Below are 22,151 nucleotides of genomic sequence, written 5' to 3'. Positions count from 1 at the left end.
ATAAGTTTTTCTTGACTTTTTGGGATTATGTATAATACCTGACCTGAGCAGCTGTAAAAGGACAGCATTCTCTTCACTAGAATAAGTTCTGTTTGTCATGGGGCTCACATACAAGGGTTTCCTTTACAATTCAATGGTTTAACGGGTCCTGACTGGTGATCTAACACCAAGTGTGAAAGGATGGCACCCTTTTTAAAGTTCAAGTCACACTTTGACACCATGGTTCAGCTGGTTGTCTCGCTGGGAGTGATTCTTTCATGACAGCTGTTGATGGACAATAACCTGTGTTTTGTTTCTCCCTGGTGTGTATTTGCATGTGTGTTTGTAGCTGCAGCAGTGGCGGGCCCAGCAGGAGGAGGTGGCGAAGCTGGAGGCAGCTATAGCTGCTAGACAGCAGGAGGAGGAAGAGGCGAGGTTAAAGAGGGAGCAGGAGAAGGAGACTGCCATCAGATCGCAGCAGAAAGAAAAAGTAAACATAAAAAATACATGTGTCAGGGTTACACACAGCTTTTGTAAAAACACGCGTTATAATCAAACCAAGTTGAATTAAAGCATTATTGCATAAGATATCTCCATAAACAGGTATATTAGTAAATATTATCTCAAGATGATAGATGGTATGTTTTATCCTTTGCTCAACTCCATATATTGTGTGCATAACTTATTACCCTGTGTGTAAAAATGTATTACCTTGAGAGGAAAAACAAGGTTATTTACTATAAATGCATATGATTCTTTATCATGCAGTTAGCCCACTTAAGATGCGCGCAGCTACCTCTTAATGGAGAGAAACACAGGACTGTCCTCAGCAGGAATGATCTGCTGTATATTTTAGTGGACAATAGGTATAGATGGGTTAGGGTTAGATTGATGTTCACAGTGTGCTGAGAAAATTGCCTCAAAAATAAATAAAATAAGTAAGAGACATATTAGCTCAGCTGGATCCCAAGCATTGGCCACACAAATAGCAATGATTTCACCGAAAAGAAAGTACTTCTCAAAAGCACCTATTTATATGTGGCACGTCAGCTCTTGCTAAAACCCTTTGGTGTGTGTACGAATAAGTGTATGAATGCCTTCTCACAGAAAATGATATGGCTGAATCCCTATATAGCACTGCAAGTTGGTGTGGGCTATTTTATAGAACCACTGGAAATACTATGTAGCTCTCCGTAAGTTGTGAACACTTAAATAACTTGTTTGCATTAGATAAATAAAAACATATTATCCTTTGGGACATCAGAAGCTCTGTATTAAATGAAACCATATTATCATACCACATCATAAGATTTCCAATATATGGCATCCGTTTGAAAAAATTACACTAGCTTCCAGCTGTTTACCATTTGTGGATACACTGTTTGAAGGATTTAATTGTGAGCACACATGAAGATCAAATTGAAAGCATATGTTGTTACATGTATCTGGGTATTTTGATCATTCAATTTAGTTATTGTCCTCACAGGTGCAACAATACCAGAATGTGTGCGTGCGTCTGACTGTTTAATTAACTCTCTCCTCAGGGGTCTGCTAGGAGAGCATGGGCAACCTGAGACACTCTGATTAATGAGAGTATTTAGGCTGCATTGGATTCCATATAATTTAGTACAATGGTCCGCCAGACATTGAAATATCATCTCATTCTCTCTATTTACACTTATCTGATTCCCGCTCTGTCACAATCGATAGGACATGACGATCCTAAGAGAGTCAAATTAGTAGGAGTGTGGCTACCGTTCTTGTGGCTGTTGTTAACTTCTTGTTGATATTCTTTGTAAACTGTTATTTTCCCCCAGGTCAGGCAGTTTTATTTAAAGCAGCAGAAGAGGAGGGAGGTGCAAGGGCAGAGGGATCAAGAAAGACTCGCTAATCTGAGAAGCATCATGGAGGAACAGGCAAGGCGAGATAAAGAGAGGTAAGTTTTTTTTGTCAAAATATGTGTCACTAGAAACTGAATTTGAATCATTTATATTTGAATTTGAATTGCTAATATTGAATAATTGCATTAAAAAATGAATTTGAATCACATAATTGCCCGCTGATGACTTGGCATCAGTAGCTTATGCCAAGCTAGCAAGCAAACCTAAAGCTTGATCTTACTCTTTGCAATTGTAACCGCTGTCATCAATGGGCCATGTATTATAGACAGTTTAAGGTCTGGTATAATGTAAAATAATCTTATCCAAGTAACAGAACTCTAATTTATTTGTTCACATGTAATTTTAAACTTACGGTGAACAACACTCTATAAAAACTTTGTTGTCTTGCCATGTCTCATTGGACTGAATTTGATTTGAGTTAAATTTTTCAGTGAGGATCAAATACATTTTCCGAGCAACTGAATTCAATTCCATTCAGTTTCAAGTTTACTGAAATTCAGTTCCAAATTATTAAATTCAATTTCAAATTATGCTATTCAGATTCAGTTTTTCAATGCAAGGATTCAAGTTAACAATACAAATTCAAATGATGTGATTCAAAATTCATTTTTTTATGCAATTATTCAAGTTGAGAAATTCTAATTCATAATATAAATTATTCAAATTTACTTTATTGTCACATATTTCTGCCCATAGATAAGTGTTGCACCATGGGACCTTGAGAGATCCTAAAACAGAATCCAGAACCCTATACATTATTGCCCATTATCAAGCATGACATGACATGCATTTACCTTTTTGCTGATGGGCTTTCAACCGCTTACAACCACAGATATACTGCAATTACATATTTATGTTTTTATTAGTATACCCAGTATCAAGCCTAAGTTACTCTTGTTATATCAGTTATTTATTGTCATTCAACCATGTAAAACATGAAGGAATGAAATGAAGTCCAGCAGCGTACAGAATAAATAACAACTTAAGATAAGCCCTATAAAAAAACATTTAAATAATCATCAGCTATAATAAACACATAATATGACTATAAGCTATGTTACAATCATTAACATGGAACCCCACGGTATAGGGCTAAACAATTAATGAAAATATGATCAAGACTGCACTGCATGTCCAAGTGCAATATCCAAATTAATTGTCTGAGACCAAGCAGGGAGGGTCTAATAAAAAGATGCAATAGTTGCATTTTGAGAAGTATAGGATTGAGTATATTTGGAGGTTACCCGTACTTTCAATTCCAGACAGACTAGGGGAGACTAAGGGAGACTGATAAACAGAACATTGTGTTGTGACAGATCATGAGACATGATCCACGAGACATCTAGAATATTTCCATCTGATGGTATGGTCACTCACTGTAAACATCATATAACTTCAATCAAAAGCAAGAACAAGCTTATACACAATACACAGTGTATGTGAAGATGTCAAAAAGTGTGGAATGAGATGATTTAACAAAGTGAGAGCTATTTAAAGTGGAAATAAAAGAGGAAGGTTATATGCTAAGAAGTTTACTTCTGTATTTGTGGAATCCAGATTTACTCAACTTAACAGCAGCTGAAAATCTTGTGTGGTTTGACTTCTCACCTTGCTACAGTGACGTGAACATGTACTCCAGAGAGTCAGTACATTACTATTGGGCGTGGTTAAAGGTGCAATACATTTAAGCCGTTCGACCAGGTAGGGGAGTGAAACGCTGTTTTTTTAGCATGGTGTTAAGTTACTCTTGAAAGATAGAGGATTCTGCATTTAAAACATATTCTGTTTGGTGTGATTTGCTTAGCATTTCTATGGAGACACTCACAGAGACTGATGTTAATACCAGATAATGGTGTTGATGGGTTTGGCCGTGTGAATCAACTGGATCAGGAATGAGAATAGGGGGGCTGAGAAAGAGATAAAAACAGATGATAGGAGAGGAGCCGCACTCTGGCAGCTTCATAAAACCCACCACAGCCCAGAGGCCAGCTATGTCAGAAGTGATAGGTAATGTTGGCCATGGCTGAGGCAGAGGAAGAGAAGCTGTATAGGTCTGATGTCCACACTCTCTCTGCTCCCTCTAGGGTACAGTTTCGGGCAGATATGTTGCAGTGGCGAAGGGAGGAGAGAGAGGCGCGGGAGCTTGAGCGGCAGAGAGAAGAAGAAGAGAAACAGAATCGTCTGGAAGTTCTCAGAAACCAGGTGGATCATTATCTGCTCTGAACCCTTTCAACCACTGTGATTTACTCTGTCAGTTGGAAAGACCCACAAGGGAAGACTTGGACTCATCCTTATCTAAGTCAAGGCATCACTGCCACCTCATGGCAGTAAGTATGAAGACAACCATATGTTATCACTATATAAAATGTTTTTTTCCTCTATTCATCTTAGGTTGGGGTGGTGGCAGAGGCAGACCCAGAGAGGATGATGGCAGATACAGAGGCTTGGAGAAGTCGACACTTGAATGTAAAGTTTGAGTTTGAGCTCCAAAGGCCTCTCTACAGTATTAACACGTACACAGACACACAGGTGAGGCAAGATAACATATACTCTAATTTAACCTTTAGTTTTGTATGATTATGAAAACACTGCATGGCCGTATCTATGTTGTACATATTATGAGCCAACAAGGCCTCTTTCTCCAGTTTCCTTGATGTTCAGTTTCATTTTTCATCATCACGCATAGACCAGTAAACCGAAATGTGCACATCCCACACAGCAATCATAGTAATCTTATAAGGATTAGGACAACTGCACCAACTCCAGCACCCAGAACAAACTCATTTAAAATGGCTTTCTTCAATGTGAGATCTCTGTCAAGTAAGACTTTTATCTTAAATGATTTTATCTTGTCTGCAAATCTAGATTTTATGCTTTTAACTGAATCATGGTTGTAAATGAATGACTATAGCCAGCTAGCTGAACTGTGTCCGCCTCAGTATGATGTTTTAGTCAACGAGGGTCAGTGGTCATGGTGGAGGCCTAGTGAGCGTGTATAGGAAAAATTTTAAATGTCATCAAGTACGCTGTGATGAATTTAACTCCTTTGAAGTTCTCACTCTTGAACTTGGAGGGTTGCAACCTATCATACTTGTTATAATTTATCGCCCCCAAAACTGCCTGGAGGATTTTTATCAGAGCTTCCTGAATTTTTAGCTACTCTGGTTTTAAATTATGATAGAATTGTTCTTTGTGGGGATTTTAATATTCATGTTGATGACCCCACCAATGTTAATGCAACTGACTTTTTAAATATGGCCACTTCTTTTAACTTCAAGCAACATGTCAAAGGGCAAACACATAACCGTGGTCATACATTGGACTTGGTTTTTACCCTGGGTGTCAGCATTTCCTCTGTGGAATTAATGGACATGACCATATCTGACCACAGATGTATTGTTTTTAGCTGTGATTGGCCGGTTACTCATGCCGCCTCACCAAGCTCCGTGTTTCAAAGTTTTGCGCATTCTTTCATAGCCAAGCCAACACCTGTCTGATTCCAACACCAACAATCTGGTTGATCATATCAATAATATCAGCTTGTCGTCACTAAATATTACTGCTCCTCTAAAGGTTAGGCCTACGTCTAAAGCTAGTAAGCAACCCTGGATAAATGACAGCATTCGCAGCCTAAAAAGGGAATGCAGGAAAGCAGAGCGCAGATAGAAAAATCCAGTCTCCAAGTCCATTACCTCAGTCTGAAGGATTTATTAATTAACTACAATAACATGGTTAAGGATGCGAGAACTATTTTTCTGAACTCATTACTACATAAACACAATCCCAGGTTTCTGTTTAAGACTGTGGATCAGCTGGTAAACCCAACCCCTCCTTGTGCCTCAGCTGGAAGTAATGATGACTGTGAATTGTTTTTATCTTATTTTACCAATAAGGTGGTGTCAATCAGAGCCTCTATTATCCCCGCGGCCTCTTACTCAGAGGTCCCTCACCAGCAACAAGAGAGTTTTAACCAGTTTTATCCCATTGACTTGTCTGAGCTTTTAAAAACAGTATCACAAATGAGAGTGTCCTCCAGCCCACTTGATATAATACCTACAAATTTTTACTGAAAGTAATGGATTCTGTTGGGCCCCATTTGATCTCTGTTTTTAACAGCTCCCTATCTACTGGTTGTGTCCCTGATTATTTTAAAACGGCTTGCGTGAACCCACTTTTAAAGAAACCTGGTTTAGATCCCTCCCTCCTACAAAATTTTAGACAAATTTCAAAACTGCCTTTTATTGCAAAGATTCTAGAAAGAATTGTGTCCAAACAGCTGCTCACTGTGCTGGAAAATAACAAAATATTTGAAAAGTTTCAGTCTGGTTTCAGAAAGTACCACAGCACTGAGACTGCCCTGCTTAAAGTCACCAATGACCTTTTAATGTCTGCTGATGAAGGCATGTGCTCAGTCCTGGTACTCCTGGACCTTAGCGCTGCTTTTGACACCATTGATCACAACATCATGTTAGACAGACTGAGGCACTGGGTGGGGATCTCTGGTACGGCCCTAGAATGGTTTTCATCCTACCTGTCAAATAGGAAGTTTTGCGTGTCTGTAAACAACTATGTCTCTTCGTTCTGTCCAGTTAATTATGGTGTGCCTCAGAGGTTGGTCTTAGGACCCATTTTGTTTTCCTTGTATCTGCTTCCCCTTGCACATATTATCCATAAACATGCCATTTCTTTTCATATTTATGCTGATAACACACAAATGTACTTGCCTGTCAGATCCACAGACCCTGGAATGCTGAGTTCACTTAACAACTGCCTTTGTGAAGTTAAAAAATGGATGTCAAATAATTTCCTCCAGCTGAACTCAGACAAAACAGAAATCCTGGTCATCGGGTCCCAGCAGATGGCAGTTTTGCCATCTGCTGTTCCCTAGTAAATCACATTAAACCTTGGTGTTTGGTTTGATAGTAATTTAAATTTCGAGCAGCACACCACAAAGCTTGTTCAATCATGTTTTTATCAACTTAGAAATATAGCAAAAATTCGATCTATGTTAACTTTTAACAGCCTTTTCACTTGTTTAACCCAAAAATCTACTGATCGACTCCAGACTGTCCAGAACTCAGCTGCCAGGCTTTTAACCAGAACAAAGAAATATGACCACTTCACCCCTATTTTGCTTCATTACAGAGGCTCCCAGTATGTTTTAGAATTGACTTTAAAATTTTATTGATCACTTTTAAAGCTCTTCATGGCCTCTCGCCTTGTTATATTTCTGACCTTTTAGTCCCATACGCACCAGCACGTACCTTGAGATCCTCGGGCAGAGGTCTGTTGTCTGTTCCAGAGTCTCGACTGAAAACTAAAGGGGACAGAGCGTTTGCTGTCAGGGCCCCGAGGCTCTGGAACAGCCTGCCCGAGGAAATCAGGTCGGCTGAGTCAGTGAACTCTTTTAAGTCCCTTCTTAAAACATACTTTTATAGGAGAGCCTTTCCCGATCTTATTTGACTTTATTTTATCCCTTTTATTTTATTCTATTTTACTTATTTTATATTTATCTTAAACGTGTATTTTAGTCTTTTCAATGTTTTCTTTCTTTTATCTTGTATTGTTTTTGTATTATTGTCTTTTGGGTATTATTGTCTTTACACTTGTTAAAGCACTTTGTAACTTGTTTTTGAAAAGTGCTCTACAAATAAAGATTATTATTATTATTATTTTGGTGAAACTGATCAGTGACCCATGCAGGTGAGGAAAATTATGCAACCTGGGTCACTGGTCAAACAATATTTGTCCTCATCTCAGATAACTTTGTGTACAGCCTTGATCTCAAGGCCACCCAGTCAATAAGTGGACTGTAGAGAGTGTGTGTGTGTGTGTGTGTGTGTGTGTGTGTGTGTGTGTGTGTGTGTGTGTGTGTGTGTGTGTGTGTGTGTGTGTGTGTGTGTGTGTGTGTGTAACTTATGTTGTGGTGACATAAATCTGTTTACACAGTCACATTGTGGGAATTTGCCGTTGTTTTTGTGGACAAAATGTCACCATAATGTAAATCATTACATTTTAGTCCTGCAATGATGGAAACACAACTGTGTGTTTCTGTCATGACTGTAGAGAACAGGTTTGAATGTGGTTATTGTGTAACACAGGCAATGACTTCTCTTCTAATACCTAACCATGAAGGATTAGTAATTCATCTTGTTTCAGGTACTAAATGTGTAGTAAACAGTAAAAACAAACAACGGTAACATAAGTCAGTGTGATCTAAATAAAAAGCTGGAAATGTATTATTTACTGAGGGTAATTTCTTTCTTCTTTTACTATTTACAGATTGTATCTGATCCAAGAGTGCGGGTTGAGCAGGCTCTGCGGGAGGCTGGTCTGCACCACAGCCAGTATGCCCAAGAGGTTCTGTCTGTTATCAAGCCCCCTAAACCACCTAGACGAGATACCAAATCCACACTGAAATTCTGAACATCTGACCCCAAAAAGGGGGTTGTCACATTATTTAGATCTGCCAGCTCTTGTTCTGGTACTGAGCATTATATTAAATGTAATTTTTCTAAGCTGCATGTATAAGAATCATATGAAGTTGGACAGATTCTGCTGCTTGGTTGTCCAGCTTCTGTAGTCACAAACTCATATACAGTAGCTATAGTATTGACCACAAGTGACACAGTGCAATTACTATTAATGACTTTTATTGTAGGGTTAATAGTCTGCAGCATCTCCTGAGAAATACATCATATCATTCATTGTGTTTGAGCTCTGATAAACATGTACCTCCAACAAATGATAATGACCTCTCTGCACATTTATCACTATGTACTGACTGCCTATGCTACTTTCAGGAAGTTTTAATTTGCATAAACAAGCTTGTACGGCAGAAGCTACAAAATAGTAATGTATGTCTCTAATCATTTAATAACACATTCATCACTGAAATACATTGTTGGAAGATCCACTTCTTGATAGAGAGAGAAATCACTAAGGAATAATAAGTGCCTTGCATCTACCAAGCATATAAGAGGAAAAGCCTTTAAAACTAGACGCCACTAACAAACCTCCACTACTAGTGAATAATCTCCTGACTCGCTATTACACCCAAAGATTTTTAATCCCATAAACATTTGGAATCGTCTCTATTTCTGTTAGATTTGTAGTTATAGCTAAAATCAATATTGTCTATAAATCGCAGACTTGGATTGCCACCACAATATAATAATTTATTAATTTTCCGAAGGAAAAACATGAACATTTTTTGACAGGCAAACAAATTACCAGATGTTGTGGACTTGTTGTGGAAGTGTAAAGTTGATGATACAACTTACTGAGCAATTTTGCTGGGCAATCTTGCTGGTGGCAAGTCTGACAATGTTTTGAACGGATAGCTGTGGGGCAGGGCGGAGTGGTGGGGGAAGGGGATTATGCTAGTTATCTTTACTCATTACCATTGATGGCAACATTGCCCAGCACCAAAGTTGCTCCATGTATCATCAGCTTAAGTCAAATTTTAAAATCATACAGAACACATTTTTTTTTTGAAAATTAATGTTAACTTACATAAGTACCAGAGTATTAAATATTAAACTATGCAATACATACTACAAAGAAATCATATCATTTTGAACAACTTCTTAAATAAGTTTCTAATGCACATATTAACATGTTAAGTACAGTATATATACATATCCACATATCTGTCAAAGCTATATACACTCTATTTGGGAGACTGATGTTGGGATGGGGGATGCAAGGGTCTCAGATGATATGTCCCAGATGCTTCTTGATAAAGTGGGACACCAGGACTTGAGGTCTCTGCTGGTACTCCACCAGAACATCATGAGGGGAGGTGATCTGGTCCCCCTCAAAGCGGTTCAGCAATGTAACGCAGACTACAGCCGCTGGGGTGCAAAAAGAAAATATCAGTCATACAGTCATATATACAGTCTGTTTATGTACATGTTTTGATTTCACACTTGCTTTGGCAATGTACACATCTGTTTCCCATGCAAAAGAAGCCCCACTGAATTGAACTGAATTAAAATAGTAAATGCAACTGTTGGATATCATTGGGTCAAATTATAAATCTGAAGTGAGACACACTAAATGGATGATTGTATCTCCAAACCAGTCAATAAGCTGTGCCACTGTACAGAATGTCCTACATTTTGCAACAAGTACCTTTGAGGCCACAGACACGGCACATAGCAGCAAATACGGTGGACTCCATTTCAATATTCCTCACTCCGGCCTCGTAAGCTTTCCTCAGATACTCCAGTTTTTCCTCATGGGAGAAGGAGCAGAGAGCTCCATCAAGTCGGCCTTGACCTAGAGAGACACAGCACAGCATTTGTCACTCCCTGACCACTGGCTTTGACCTGTTCTGTGTTCTTCCCTGTACATCTCGTGTGGGACAAGGTGATGACAAATGATTTGATGTGATCACAAACAACCAGAGCGTGAGATGCTGTTTATACCTTCATAGAAGTCATGGGTGCACATGGTGTTTCCAATCACTGTGGGAAGGTTCTGAAGCTCAGAGGAGCACTGCAGAAGCTCGCTGGCCACTCCCTTGTCCAGCTCAGTGCTCCTGGTGATAACTTTACCCAGAACCACCTGCTCAAACTGGGGCGGAAGGAGTAGTCCACTGCTTTATCCGTGACCACCACAGTCCCTGGAGCCAGACCTAGAGACGACACCAGGCAGAAATTTAAATCAATTTAGTTTTAAAGTCAGGATAGAGGCGAATTATTTTCACTTTCAAAACCAAAAAGACAAAGTTCTCACCAACTCCACCAGATGTTCCAAGGCGAAACAGGACCACGTCACGGCACTGAGCATGGTGCAGCAGTTTGATGAGCTCATGCAGCATGATGGAGATAGAGGGGACACCCATGCCATGCTGTGATGCAAACAAGATCAGGATGGAAATTGGATGGAAAACAGTGACATTATTAAACCAGTAATATTTTAGGTACTTGCCTTTGGAAATCAAGCCTACTAGGACAGTTTATATCATTGTTCTGTAAAAAATGGTTATGTAATACTTACACTTATAGAGAGCACTGGTCCCACTTTATACATGCAGTAGCGATCAGTTCCCTCACAGATATCTCTGACTTCCTCTGGGTTTCCAGGCAGTTCCAGCTCCTGGTGGATGAACTGGGCAAAAGCCTTCATTCGATTCGCACTGCCACCAACACACACAAACTATGGGAAACAGAGAAGGACTAGTAAATTGTTTTTTTCTAGCTTTTGAAAATTTAAACCTCAAATTTGTTTTTTTTTATTTTAAATTAGCATTTCACAAACCTTAATATCTCCAAACATTTCTGGAAGGTTGTGAGTCTTGGTACTCAAGTTGAAGTGGTAGAGAATATCCTCCTCCATGGTGTCCAAGTAGGGATTTTTCACTTGCACATGTTGTCTAAGAGCAATATAGTACAGCATATTAATAAATGGACAGATTGCTTAAGTGAATCCTAAGAACTATGTATGTGTGCTAAGTGGATTAACACAATAAATGTTGATTTTTAGGAGCAACAAGAAGAAACAAGTCCATTCAAAGCTCAGCTGAGGTCCCCAAAAACTCACTTGATACATTCGTCGTGGTCATTCCCCATACAGTTAAGTAAAATCGGTGCCATGACTGCTGGAGATGCTTTGAAATCCAGTTTAAAATATAAAGTTGTTCTGCTGTAAAAACCTCCAAATACTCCTTGCTGCTGTTTTTGAATAAGTTACGTCTGACTGCAGAGCTAATATAGTGGTGACCTCTGGCCTTGCCACTGATTGGTTCCAGAGAGAGGAGTAGCACTTGCCCTCGCTCACGCAAAAACATCCACCAGCCAGAAAAGACAGCAAAATCAGTCATCAACATGATTGGTCAAAGCAAGAGTTATACCTTCAAAAAGAAAACCATAACAGTGGCGGTGAAAACAATGTTTGTGACGTAAACTGCTGTTATGACTGAACCTTGCAAAACCATGAGCAGTGTCTCAAACAATACCCAAGCCAGTGAATGGATAACGTGTTGTCAGAGAGCTTTTGCAAATAACAGAGATAACATCTGACATTGGTGTTCAAAGCAATGACACCCAGAACCAACTTAATGTACAACCAACAGAAATGCTGATGGTTCAGTCAAGTCAACTACATAAAATTATACATGGCATCATTTGCTCAAAGAGTAATCTTACAATTTTTCATGTGTCTCAGAAAATGGGCCATCATTTGCTATAATATCACGGTATTATGTGGCAAATTATTCACAATAAAAAGTCAGCCTGTGGGAGCAAATGTAAAAGTAAAAAAAGATTGTGAAATATTTTTGAATAACTTTGATTTTATTTGACTTTTATTCCTTAAAGCTGCCTTTTACAGAGTTACAGACACAGCAAAAAAAACTTAACACTAGAGCAACAAGTGCCTTCTTTTCTCAAGGAACGCAGTTTATGAGGCACCGCTAGCAGGCACCATAAATAAAAAGTCCTGGCTTTAATTCAATGAAGCACTTTCACACTTGAGTAATACATCTGACATGAAAAAACAATTGGAACTGAGTACAACGTCTGATGTGGCTCAGCATGAAGGGACAAAGAAATGAATGAGGAGGGGATGGCAACTATTCCTGCTGGAAGAATTTGATCCTTTCCCACGGACTGGCAGTCTGCTAATCTGTTGACATGGAAATGTATACGAGCATGAGTCATTCGCCTAATCATTATCACATACTAATAATCTCTACATTATACTGCCAAGAGGCATCATAAATTCTTAACGGCTGAAATCTTAATGTTTTACACCTCAAATTTTGTGACCATCTTTTCATTATGTACTATATATACATAGAATCAATACACTGCTGGACAGCTTGGCTACATTTCCTTTTATAATAATAGAGGTGAATTTTGATAGTGTCATGAAAAAGCAAGAAAGTAAATGATTTATGGTGACCTGGAAGACTGCAACTCAAACTATCAGCAACAATGAGATACTTACTTGACAGCAAGCGTTGGCTATTGGTTGTCTTCGGCATAACCAAAGCTCAACAGCTTAGACATGTCGATGGGAGCTGGTTTCTTGTCAAACATTCTGTGAAAACAACAAAAGCACAAAGTACAAATTTGATGGAAAGCTTTGTCATGGAAATCTAACCAGATGATGCTTTTATAGTTACAAATTAATTTAATGTTTTGTCATGGCCACAGTTGCCTATTAGATTTTCCAGAGAGGTAAACATTAAAAATGATCCCTACCCCTCCAACATTTTACACCAAGACAAACTCTGGCTACTCATTACAAACGTAGTCAACCAACAAAGCGCACAGAGTCATTGGTATTTAAAATAGTCAGTTTTCTCTTCATTTTATATGAAACACCAACGCTACTAAACTATCTATTTAAACAAGTAATTTAATGTCAGATTTAGACTTCTTGTTCTTCTTGAATCCAATACCTGATCGCTGCACTGCAATTACTTGTTGATGTACAGTATGTCCCGTACAGCGTTGTATCTGAGGTTCTTTTGGGTTTTTGACAAATCATTGACACTACAGTGAACACACAGCACAGATCAGCAGTGAGCCAAAGCAAACAGGTTAATGTCCATATGTCTAGACACCATTGCTCTGTGTACTGCTTAATTTGACCTAGTGTTCAGCCTGACATTTCTGCTTAGTCATCACAATATGGAAACATTTGGTGTCCCTAATGTGCAGACTGTGTCAGCCATATGTGTTATGTCTTATAATGCTAATTAACTACGCAATTTAACTGATGGGGAAGCCATATCATTTTGAACTCCTGTAGAGTATGCAATTTCTTACAGTCATCATAGCAAACAACACTTAAAAATAAGTTACAGAATTAAAGTCAGTCTTAAAACAATAGTCAGATGCCTATGTGTATATTGAAATAAGTTTTGCTTGTTGTAATCTTTCCTGCTGATCATACTAGTATTAATAGATCCCTTTTAATTATGCAACCTAAATATTATAGCGCAGTGATGTGCTATAGTTTTAACACAGCCATACCGTCACTTTAGTCCTGCTAGTGTTCACAGCTAACAGCTGATGAGAGTTGTTCTGGGTCCTCTCCACTTCAGTGTCCTGACAGGGTTCTACCGGGAGCTGAATTAACTCCAAGGTAGTCTCCTCTCCAAAACAAACGGACCCAGTCATTAAAACATTAAAATACAGCCACATAGCAACGTTAGCGTTAGCCTTGTGGTGTGTTTATAGCTATGAGCTGATCCGGGTCCGCCAGAGAACGCGCTGTTTGCGATGCGTGTTTTTTCTAGGCATTACGTTAACATTGTGTCGCAGCACATTTCAAAATAAAAGTGAGCTTCTGCTGAACATAATGCAATTGATGTGGCAGAAACGATTGAATAAATAAATAAATGCTTAAGACACCACAAGTATCTAAAGAAAATATTACATTCTCACAGAAAGCTTACTACATTCAGACAAGATTTGTAAATGTAAAAAGAAAACCTTCTGTTTCCACTGTCTCATTTCACTTCAGTGACAGCAGACCACCTCAGGGTGACCCTCTGTTAGTACGAGTACAAGGGCTGTACAGTACAAGGGCTGTAACTTTAAAAAACTATATCAGATCTGATACTCTCTGATACTGACAGAGGGTCACCCTGAGGTGGTCTGCTGTCACTTTTATTTTGAAATGTGCTGCGACACGATGTTAACGTAATGCCTAGAAACGCGCACCGCAAAACAGCGCGAGGGTTGGCTTGACTGCCGTCATTCTGCGTGCAGACCTGCCAAACTGCTGCATTTATATAATGTGTTTATTTCTTTGTTCCTCTCCCTGTGCTGGAGTTATTTTAAGAACTTGGAGGCTTTCTCGAGATTATTATTAAATTGGTTGAATTTGTGTTTGTGTTTTATTCATATAGTGTGTCAAGCTTATTACTTCTATATATTCCCAGCAAATCTGATGTTAATATATAGATTTCACTCACGGATAGACTACTGTATGAATGAGCACTTTAGAGATATAATGATAGTAATTATAATTATATATATATGGCCGGTCTGGTTGTATACTCAGAAAAGACTGTGAAAATGGACGGATTTAGCTGGAGTAGTATTGATTGCAAATTGACAACATATTTCTGTGGTTTTTACATGGTTTGAAATTGTTTGTAGCCCCATGGGGCTTTATAGAAAGATGATAGAAATGATCAAGAGGTGAATTTGTGTATTATACTTTGTCAATTAAAGCAAACCAGGTAACAACTGCGCTGTTTGTTTTCTTTACATCGCCCACTAGAGGGCTGCAGCGCTGCAATAACCAGCCTAGTTCAAATGAACGAAATGACAAATTAGTTCATTTTAACGATGAATTTTTAATGAACGAGATTTGAAGATTGGAGTCTGTCAAAAGAGTCACTTTTACCATCATTACTGATATGGTCTGACATAATAAGATGGCTGATCTATTAAAAATATATTCTATTTAGTGAAATTCTGTTTCTGAGAGTTGCATTCTGAGACACCGCTTATACTGAATATTATATACGGAACAACAGCACCATCTTGTGACCACATGAACTTACATCCTCTTGAATTTGCTGGGCTCATAATATTGATTGGATGACTGCAACTTCTCTGTCTGGCTGTATTGAACACTGTCGTTCTGTGGAACACAAAGCAAAGTCACAGTGAATGGAAATACAATGAGGATATCTTGTCTTTCCATCTCTTGCTTCAATTTGGCAGTTTGCAGGCCTGCCTGATCAAGTGTAAATGCAGTGTGTAGCACTACAACACCACTAACGATCCTTCAACTTTGTCTTAAAACACAGGGTCACAACACAATAAAGCACAGGAGAATTGTTGAGGTGGCTCATGTGGCTAAATGCCTTTTTAAATTACTTTGGCATTTCTCTGTTTACCTTCTCTTTGCCATTGCTTTTGCTATCGTCCCTCTCCCAGGTTGACATATTGTCAGTCCCAAAGGGGGGCTCTAGCAGTTGAAACACTCCAGGGTTTTTCTTCTCTTCAGTGTTAATTAAACTGTTGGGGAGAAAAAAACAGTACAGAGATATGAAATGTATCCTTCACTTATTAATAATAGCTGGAATATATAATGACGAATAATATGACAAAACAGCCATTATGGTGGCTCAGTTTTATTATTATTATCTTTAAAAACTTGTTAATTGTTAAAAACATTCATTGTTAGATTATTAGCGATATGAACAATATTAACAGTCACAGTAGCAGTAGGTGGTAGTAGCAATGGCAGCTAATGTGTAATCATTTGGTAGTATTATTTTCAGTACCATTACAGTAGCAGTACTGACAGCAAGAAGTGTTAGGAGTAATTACTACTAGTCATGGAGGTGGATGTATTTTTTCATCACAAACTGACTACAAGAGTGCATGAAGACAAATGATACCTTGGTTTGTTGTTGTCTTCTAAATCAGTGCTGAACCAGGCTGGAGGTTTGTATGCCTTAGATTTAGAAGTAATTGTTTCCTCATGCCACAAAAGTCCTGTTGAACAAGGATGAACAAATTAATAAAAAACTAAATGTAGGCAAAGTGTATTAACCAGCCAGAGGAACTTGTGTAGATTTAAAGTAAGAGGATAGCTCTACCTTTATGCCCTCCTTGTTTTGCAAGCTTGACATAGTCAGAATCACCCTCTAGGACTCCGGCCCTCCGCCCTCGGGCCCTCTCCTCGGGAACAGTGTTGATAAAGGGGGACAGTCCTGGGATCTGGGAGATCTGGCCGTTTACTCCATCATACCCTGATTAAGTTAAAACACACACATACATGACCACAGCAAAAAAAGAAAAACGTAACGTTAAAGGAAGCATACACACACACACACACACACACATATACAGTGGGTACGGAAAGTATTCAGACCCCTTTAAATTTTTCACTCTTTGTTTCATTGCAGCCATTTTCCAAAAATCAAAAAAGTTCATTTTATTTCTCAGTAATGTACACTCAGCACCCCATCTTGACAGAAAAAAAACAGAAATGTAGAAATTTTTGCAAATTTATTAAAAAAGAAAAACTGAAATATCACATGGTCATAAGTATTCAGACCCTTTGCCGTGACACTCATATTTAACTCAGGTGCTGTCTATTTCTTCTGATCATCCTTGAGATGGTTCTACACCTTCATTTGAGTCCAACTGTGTTTGATTATACTGATTGGACTTGATTAGGAAAGCCACACACCTGTCTATATAAGACCTTACAGCTCACAGTGCATGTCAGAGCAAATGAGAATCATGAGGTCAAAGGAACTGCCTGAAGAGCTCAGAGACAGAATTGTGGCAAGGCACAGATCTGGCCAAGGTTACAAAAACATTTCTGCTGCACTTAAGGTTCCTAAGAGCACAGTGGCCTCCATAATCCTCAAATGGAAGACGTTTGGGACGACCAGAACCCTTCCTAGAGCTGGCCGTCCGGCCAAACTGAGCTATCGGGGGAGAGCCTTGGTGAGAGAGGTAAAGAAGAACCCAAAGGTCACTGTGGCTGAGCTCCAGAGATGCAGTCGGGAGATGGGAGAAAGTTGTAGTAAGTCAACCATCACTGCAGCAATCCACCAGTCGGGGCTTTATGGCAGAGTGGCCCGACGGAAGCCTCTCCTCAGTGCAAGACACATGAAAGCCCGCATGGAGTTTGCTAAAAAACACCTGAAGGACTCCAAGATGGTGATAAATAAGATCCTCTGGTCTGATGAGACCAAGATAGAACTTTTTGGCCTTAATTCTAAGCGGTATGTGTGGAGAAAACCAGACACTGCTCATCACCTGTCCAATACAGTCTCAACAGTGAAGCATGGTGGTGGCAGCATCATGCTGTGGGGGTGTTTTTCAGCTGCAGGGACAGGACGACTGGTTGCAATTGAGGGAAAGATGAATGAGGCCAAGTACAGGGAGATCCTGGACGAAAACCTTTTCCAGAGTGCTCTGGACCTCAGACTGGGCCGAAGGTTTACCTTCCAACAAGACAATGACCCTAAGCGCACCGCTAAAATAACGAAGGAGTGGCTTCACAACAACTCCGTGGCGGTTCTTGAATGGCCCAGCCAGAGCCCTGACTTAAACCCAATTGAGCATCTCTGGAGAGACCTGAAAATGGCTGTCCACCAACGTTTACCATCCAACCTGACAGAACTGGAGAGGATCTGCAAGGAGGAATGGCAGAGGATACCCAAATCCAGATGTGAAAAACTCGTTGCATCTTTCCCAAAACGACTCATGGCTGTATTAGATCAAAAGGGTGCTTCTACTAAATACTGAGCAAAGGGTCTGAATACTTATGACCATGTGATATTTCAGTTTTTCTTTTTTAATAAATTTGCAAAAATTTCTACATTTCTGTTTTTTTTCTGTCAAGATGGGGTGCTGAGTGTACATTACTGAGAAATAAAATGAACTTTTTTGATTTTTGGAAAATGGCTGCAATGAAACAAAGAGTGAAAAATTTAAAGGGGTCTGAATACTTTCTGTACCCACTGTATATGCTTCAAATGAACTACACTACCCCATGCACAAGTTCTAAGTTACCCCGGCAGCATCTTCTCACCAGGATCCAGCAGGATAACGTTAGTCTCTCTGCAGACATTGGCTACAAACACTACAACGTCAGGTAACTAACGCTAAACTAACGTTAAGTCAGTATAAACAGTTGTACTTGCCAGCTTGTGTCGCCAGGAGATCGCTACTCATGAGAACTGAAGAATTTCTGGTGGAAATGGAAACAAAACCCGGCAAACTGTCAACCTCTTCAACTACAGCTTAAACGAGCGAACATTGTCATTAGCATCTACAAACGAACGCTAAATTAACTTTGACGTCGGTGGGCTAACGCTAAGTTAGCTAATCGATGTTAACGTTAATTTACCTAAATGAAACACAAATAACGTAAAGGTAGTAATTTGTCTACAGGAAATAAAGTTCATAACAAAGTAAATGTCCCTTTTTAAATTCAGGTGGGTTTTTTTTCCACTTACCCTGAATACATTTTGAAGCAAAGTAAGAGACTGCTGTACGGAGCACTGACTGTTTGGAAGTTGTGACTGCGTTGCTGTGGAAACGTTGTTGGATACAGTGTGGTAGAAGAACTGGAGTAGAGTTTCTTCTGGACTCGACGCCATTGTAAGCTTGTTAGGTGTTATACGTATGGCCGCGAGAAAAATTGTTTTATTAGCTGTCAGGTTAATAATAATAAATAATAAACTTAGGCGGCGTATGAGCAATGTTTTGTGATCAAAATAAAAATTAAAAGCAACACATTATCATCACATAACTTATATTTTTTTTCGTAATAATGTCCCCAGTGGTAGAATACATTCAAAACGTTTAAGTTACTCAAGTAAAAGTTGTAGGCTAGTACAACGTTTTAAAAAAAAAAGTAAAGTAAGTAAAAGTCATGGTTTAATATCTTTCAACCAGTAAAAGTACAGAACATTTCAGAATGATGTATATTTTGTAAGATTATCATTACAAGGTAAATTAGTGGTCATATTACAACAGGGTTGTAAGATGAGATGCAGTGTTGAATGCTGAGCTGAAATCCACAAACATCATTTAGATGTAGGTGTTTTTTTAAGGTGTGTGAGGGTTGAGTGGAGGGCAGTGGAGGTGGAATCCTCTGTGGATCTGTTGTTTCTGAATGCAAACTGGTGATGTGTCCAGCTCTGGCTTCGATGTTGGTCTTTATGTGCTGGAAAACCAGTTTCTCAAAGCCCTTCCTCAGAATGGAGGTCACTGCAGACTTTTTAGTTACATGGACGATGTGGGGTGTCTTGATGCAGGTGGGAACAATCGCCTGTGACAATGATGTGTAAATAACATCAACTAGCTGATTGGTACAGGTTAGATTAGGCTATTGATTAGGCTATTGATGCAATAATGTGTGAGCATCACTTTAATGTTGCAACCATAGTCTGTAAAAGAAACTGGCAAATGAAGAGTGGGGCTAATTTGTAATGGTTTTAGGAGTAATGGTTTAAATAAAACACTGATGCACTGCACACTGAGAAAAGATGGATCTCTAGAAGGTCTTTGTAGAAGAAGTGACAGAGTTATTACAGTGAAATTAGACGTCTACTTTAATGCAAATGTGCCTAGCCAGTTATGTGGTTTTATTAGATAAATGAGGATGTGTTCACTGTGCTAATATAGTTGGCTCTTAATTGCTTTTTAGCCAAATCGCATTGAGAACTTTAACTGCGATTTAATGCTTAACGATGTGGTTTTGTTATTAAATAAACTGAGTATGTATTTTAACCTAACCTAACCTTAATTCTTCTTTCACCCATAGGCCGTAATAAGCTGTCCAAGCACAGTTGTCTTATCATAATCAATAAAAAGAATTAATGACAAAGTCTGTACTGTAGCCTAAGTGACAGAATAATACAATTATCTATTTAGGTAAATATTGTATTAATAGGATAACCTTTTTGAAACACACCTTGAAATGATTTGATACACTTTTTTGTGCTTTGTTTTAAAACTGATTTTTATTGCTCGAAATATGCCCCCCAAAACTTGCACCCTTCACTTCTTGAATGCTGAGTCAGGAACATGCTCAGATAAAATGAAAAAGCAATGGTCCTTGAATTACTGGGCATGTCAAGGTAGCCAGCAGAATAGGCATGTGACAGGAAATGTACGCTTTTGCTTCAGCATAAAAGTGCTGTGTCTGGCTGGAGACTATCTGGATCATCAGATGATGATGATCCAGGCTTCCACTAGCCCACCTTTCAGAAGGAAATGTTGTTGGCTGCTTTTTATTCCACTACATTTGACATTGTAGTATGACTCTGTAGTACTCTGGTTTTACATATAAAACTTGCAATCAGATTATATAAATGGTTAAAAAGACTCAATTATAAAGCAAGGCTGAGGCTGTGGAGTCATCACAAAGTAAATAAAACGACATACAAAGTAGGCCCACAAGTGTAGGCTATAAGTGTTATTTGCACAGTACAAAATATTTTAATAAAAATACCTTGTCAAAAACTCTGTCAGTAGCATTGTGTTTCTACTTTGCATGACTTATGAGACCCAATCAGAGAGTCAAACTTGAGCGTCTGCCTCATCGTTTCTAAAGTCATCCATTTTTGCCCGCCTTCACTAAAACGCACTCTGGAGTTTCAAAATGAAAAAAGGGGTTAACAGCGTTTTCATACTTCACCGTTTAAGGTGTTTGTTTTCACCCTTTTAGTCTGGACGGGAGGTGCAAACGTAGCAAAAGTTCTCCGTTTTAAAACGAAAATGCAGTATTGTGGATTACCAACAAGGCAAAGGAGGGCCCTCAAACTTATTCAGGTGAAATTTTCTTTGGGAATATCACTACTAAAGCACAATATCAGTTTCCATGATAAAGACCTTTAAGTTGGTTCTGTTTTACTACTAAATATTGAAGGACCGTATGTCAAAATCTATGCTATTTCAGTTTGTGCTCACATGTTGCATATTTCTTAATTGATTTGTGTTTGCCCAAATCAAACTACCACACAACACAGGGCCCTTTGCAGTATTAGACAGGAATTTTGAACATAGTTTGTAAATTAGTTGTAATTAGTAAAATGCTGCTTGCACATTATCACAATGGTGGTAATACACTAATATGTGGTGAGTGGCCATTCTGAATAATCAGCACTTTGACTTTTGAAACTTAAGTACATTTAGCTGAAGTGGTGGCAGGAATATTCAGATCCCATACCTGGTAAAAGAAGCAATACCACAAAAATAACAAAATAGCAAAAAAATTAATAAAATATACTCCATTAAAAGGCCTGCATTGAAAATAGTAATTACGTACAGAATTATTATTAGCCAAACATTTTATACTTTTTATTATACTATTACATATTATATATTGATTTATTATTACTGATGGATTCATGTGTAAGTAGCATATTTTTGTTGTTGGTCAATGCCTATACGTGGCTAGTTTACGCTTAAACAGTTTATCATATTTTCTAGGGTCATGATGTGTTTTGCATGTAAAATCTTAATTTTTACACTAACTAGTAACTAAAACTCTCAAATATTTGCAGCGTTTAAAAATAACTATATTTCCCCTTTAAATGTATGTAGCAGTATTAAATAAAATACTGGAATAAATACTGAAGTTAAGTACTTCAGAAATGTACTTTGCTTTTGTTTTGCTGACAATACTTTTGCCTTTAAAGATAAATGCAGAACTTTTACTTGACTACCACAATGCAGCATAGTATTTCTACTTTTACTTAAATTGCCTGGATTCCTCTTCGATCCCTGGGAGTAACAAAATTAAAAGAAAGTTTTAATT

General features: G+C 38.5%; 3 protein-coding genes across 3 annotated transcripts; 1 reads left to right on the top strand and 2 right to left on the bottom strand.

The window, feature by feature from the left end:
- Window positions 1–326: 326 nt before the first annotated feature.
- Window positions 327–8,730, top strand: LOC119900129 (coiled-coil domain-containing protein 148-like). The gene is made up of 5 exons (XM_038714890.1): window positions 327–469; window positions 1,797–1,915; window positions 3,965–4,082; window positions 4,272–4,409; window positions 8,163–8,730. The coding sequence occupies exons 2-5, from the start codon at window positions 1,884–1,886 to the stop codon at window positions 8,304–8,306; spliced, it is 432 nt and encodes a 143-aa protein (XP_038570818.1). The 5' UTR covers window positions 327–469; window positions 1,797–1,883; the 3' UTR covers window positions 8,307–8,730.
- A 302-nt stretch (window positions 8,731–9,032) lies between these two features.
- On the bottom strand, window positions 9,033–11,641 carry LOC119900127 (uridine phosphorylase 2-like). The gene is given in 8 exon segments (XM_038714888.1): window positions 9,033–9,736; window positions 10,017–10,163; window positions 10,313–10,465; window positions 10,468–10,521; window positions 10,623–10,737; window positions 10,887–11,045; window positions 11,148–11,262; window positions 11,430–11,641. Coding segments are annotated over 8 exon segments (939 nt in total). The 5' UTR covers window positions 11,483–11,641; the 3' UTR covers window positions 9,033–9,593.
- Window positions 11,642–12,160: 519 nt separating this feature from the next.
- LOC119900128 (uncharacterized protein C7orf57 homolog) lies at window positions 12,161–18,935 on the bottom strand. The gene is made up of 8 exons (XM_038714889.1): window positions 18,841–18,935; window positions 18,526–18,572; window positions 16,462–16,614; window positions 16,261–16,357; window positions 15,754–15,874; window positions 15,415–15,494; window positions 12,837–12,929; window positions 12,161–12,512 (listed from the first exon to the last, which is right to left on the bottom strand). Exons 1-7 carry the CDS (start codon window positions 18,849–18,851, stop codon window positions 12,854–12,856), a joined length of 585 nt encoding a protein of 194 aa, XP_038570817.1. The 5' UTR covers window positions 18,852–18,935; the 3' UTR covers window positions 12,161–12,512; window positions 12,837–12,853.
- Between the last annotated feature and the right edge of the window lie 3,216 nt (window positions 18,936–22,151).

This window comes from Micropterus salmoides, unplaced genomic scaffold (assembly GCF_014851395.1).
Source record: "Micropterus salmoides isolate LMB-PRFRI ecotype aquatic unplaced genomic scaffold, ASM1485139v1 Ms_hic_scaffold_1263, whole genome shotgun sequence".
Classification (NCBI taxonomy): domain Eukaryota; kingdom Metazoa; phylum Chordata; class Actinopteri; order Centrarchiformes; family Centrarchidae; genus Micropterus; species Micropterus salmoides.
Note: the sequence above shows the minus strand (reverse complement) of the source record. Positions and strands in the feature narration are given on the sequence as shown.

Bases quoted from the DNA above. Each gene is read 5' to 3' on its own strand.
- LOC119900129 (XM_038714890.1), top strand. From the start codon at position 1,884: ATGGAGGAACAGGCAAGGCGAGATAAAGAGAG. The intron at 1,916-3,964 runs GTAAGTTTTTTT...TGCTCCCTCTAG, and splicing joins GCAAGGCGAGATAAAGAGAG to GGTACAGTTTCGGGCAGATA. The intron at 4,410-8,162 runs GTGAGGCAAGAT...TACTATTTACAG, and splicing joins ACACGTACACAGACACACAG to ATTGTATCTGATCCAAGAGT.
- LOC119900128 (XM_038714889.1), bottom strand. The intron at 16,358-16,461 runs GTAGAGCTATCC...CTTGTTCAACAG, and splicing joins AAAACAAGGAGGGCATAAAG to GACTTTTGTGGCATGAGGAA. The intron at 15,875-16,260 runs GTATCATTTGTC...TCTCCCCAACAG, and splicing joins GAAGACAACAACAAACCAAG to TTTAATTAACACTGAAGAGA.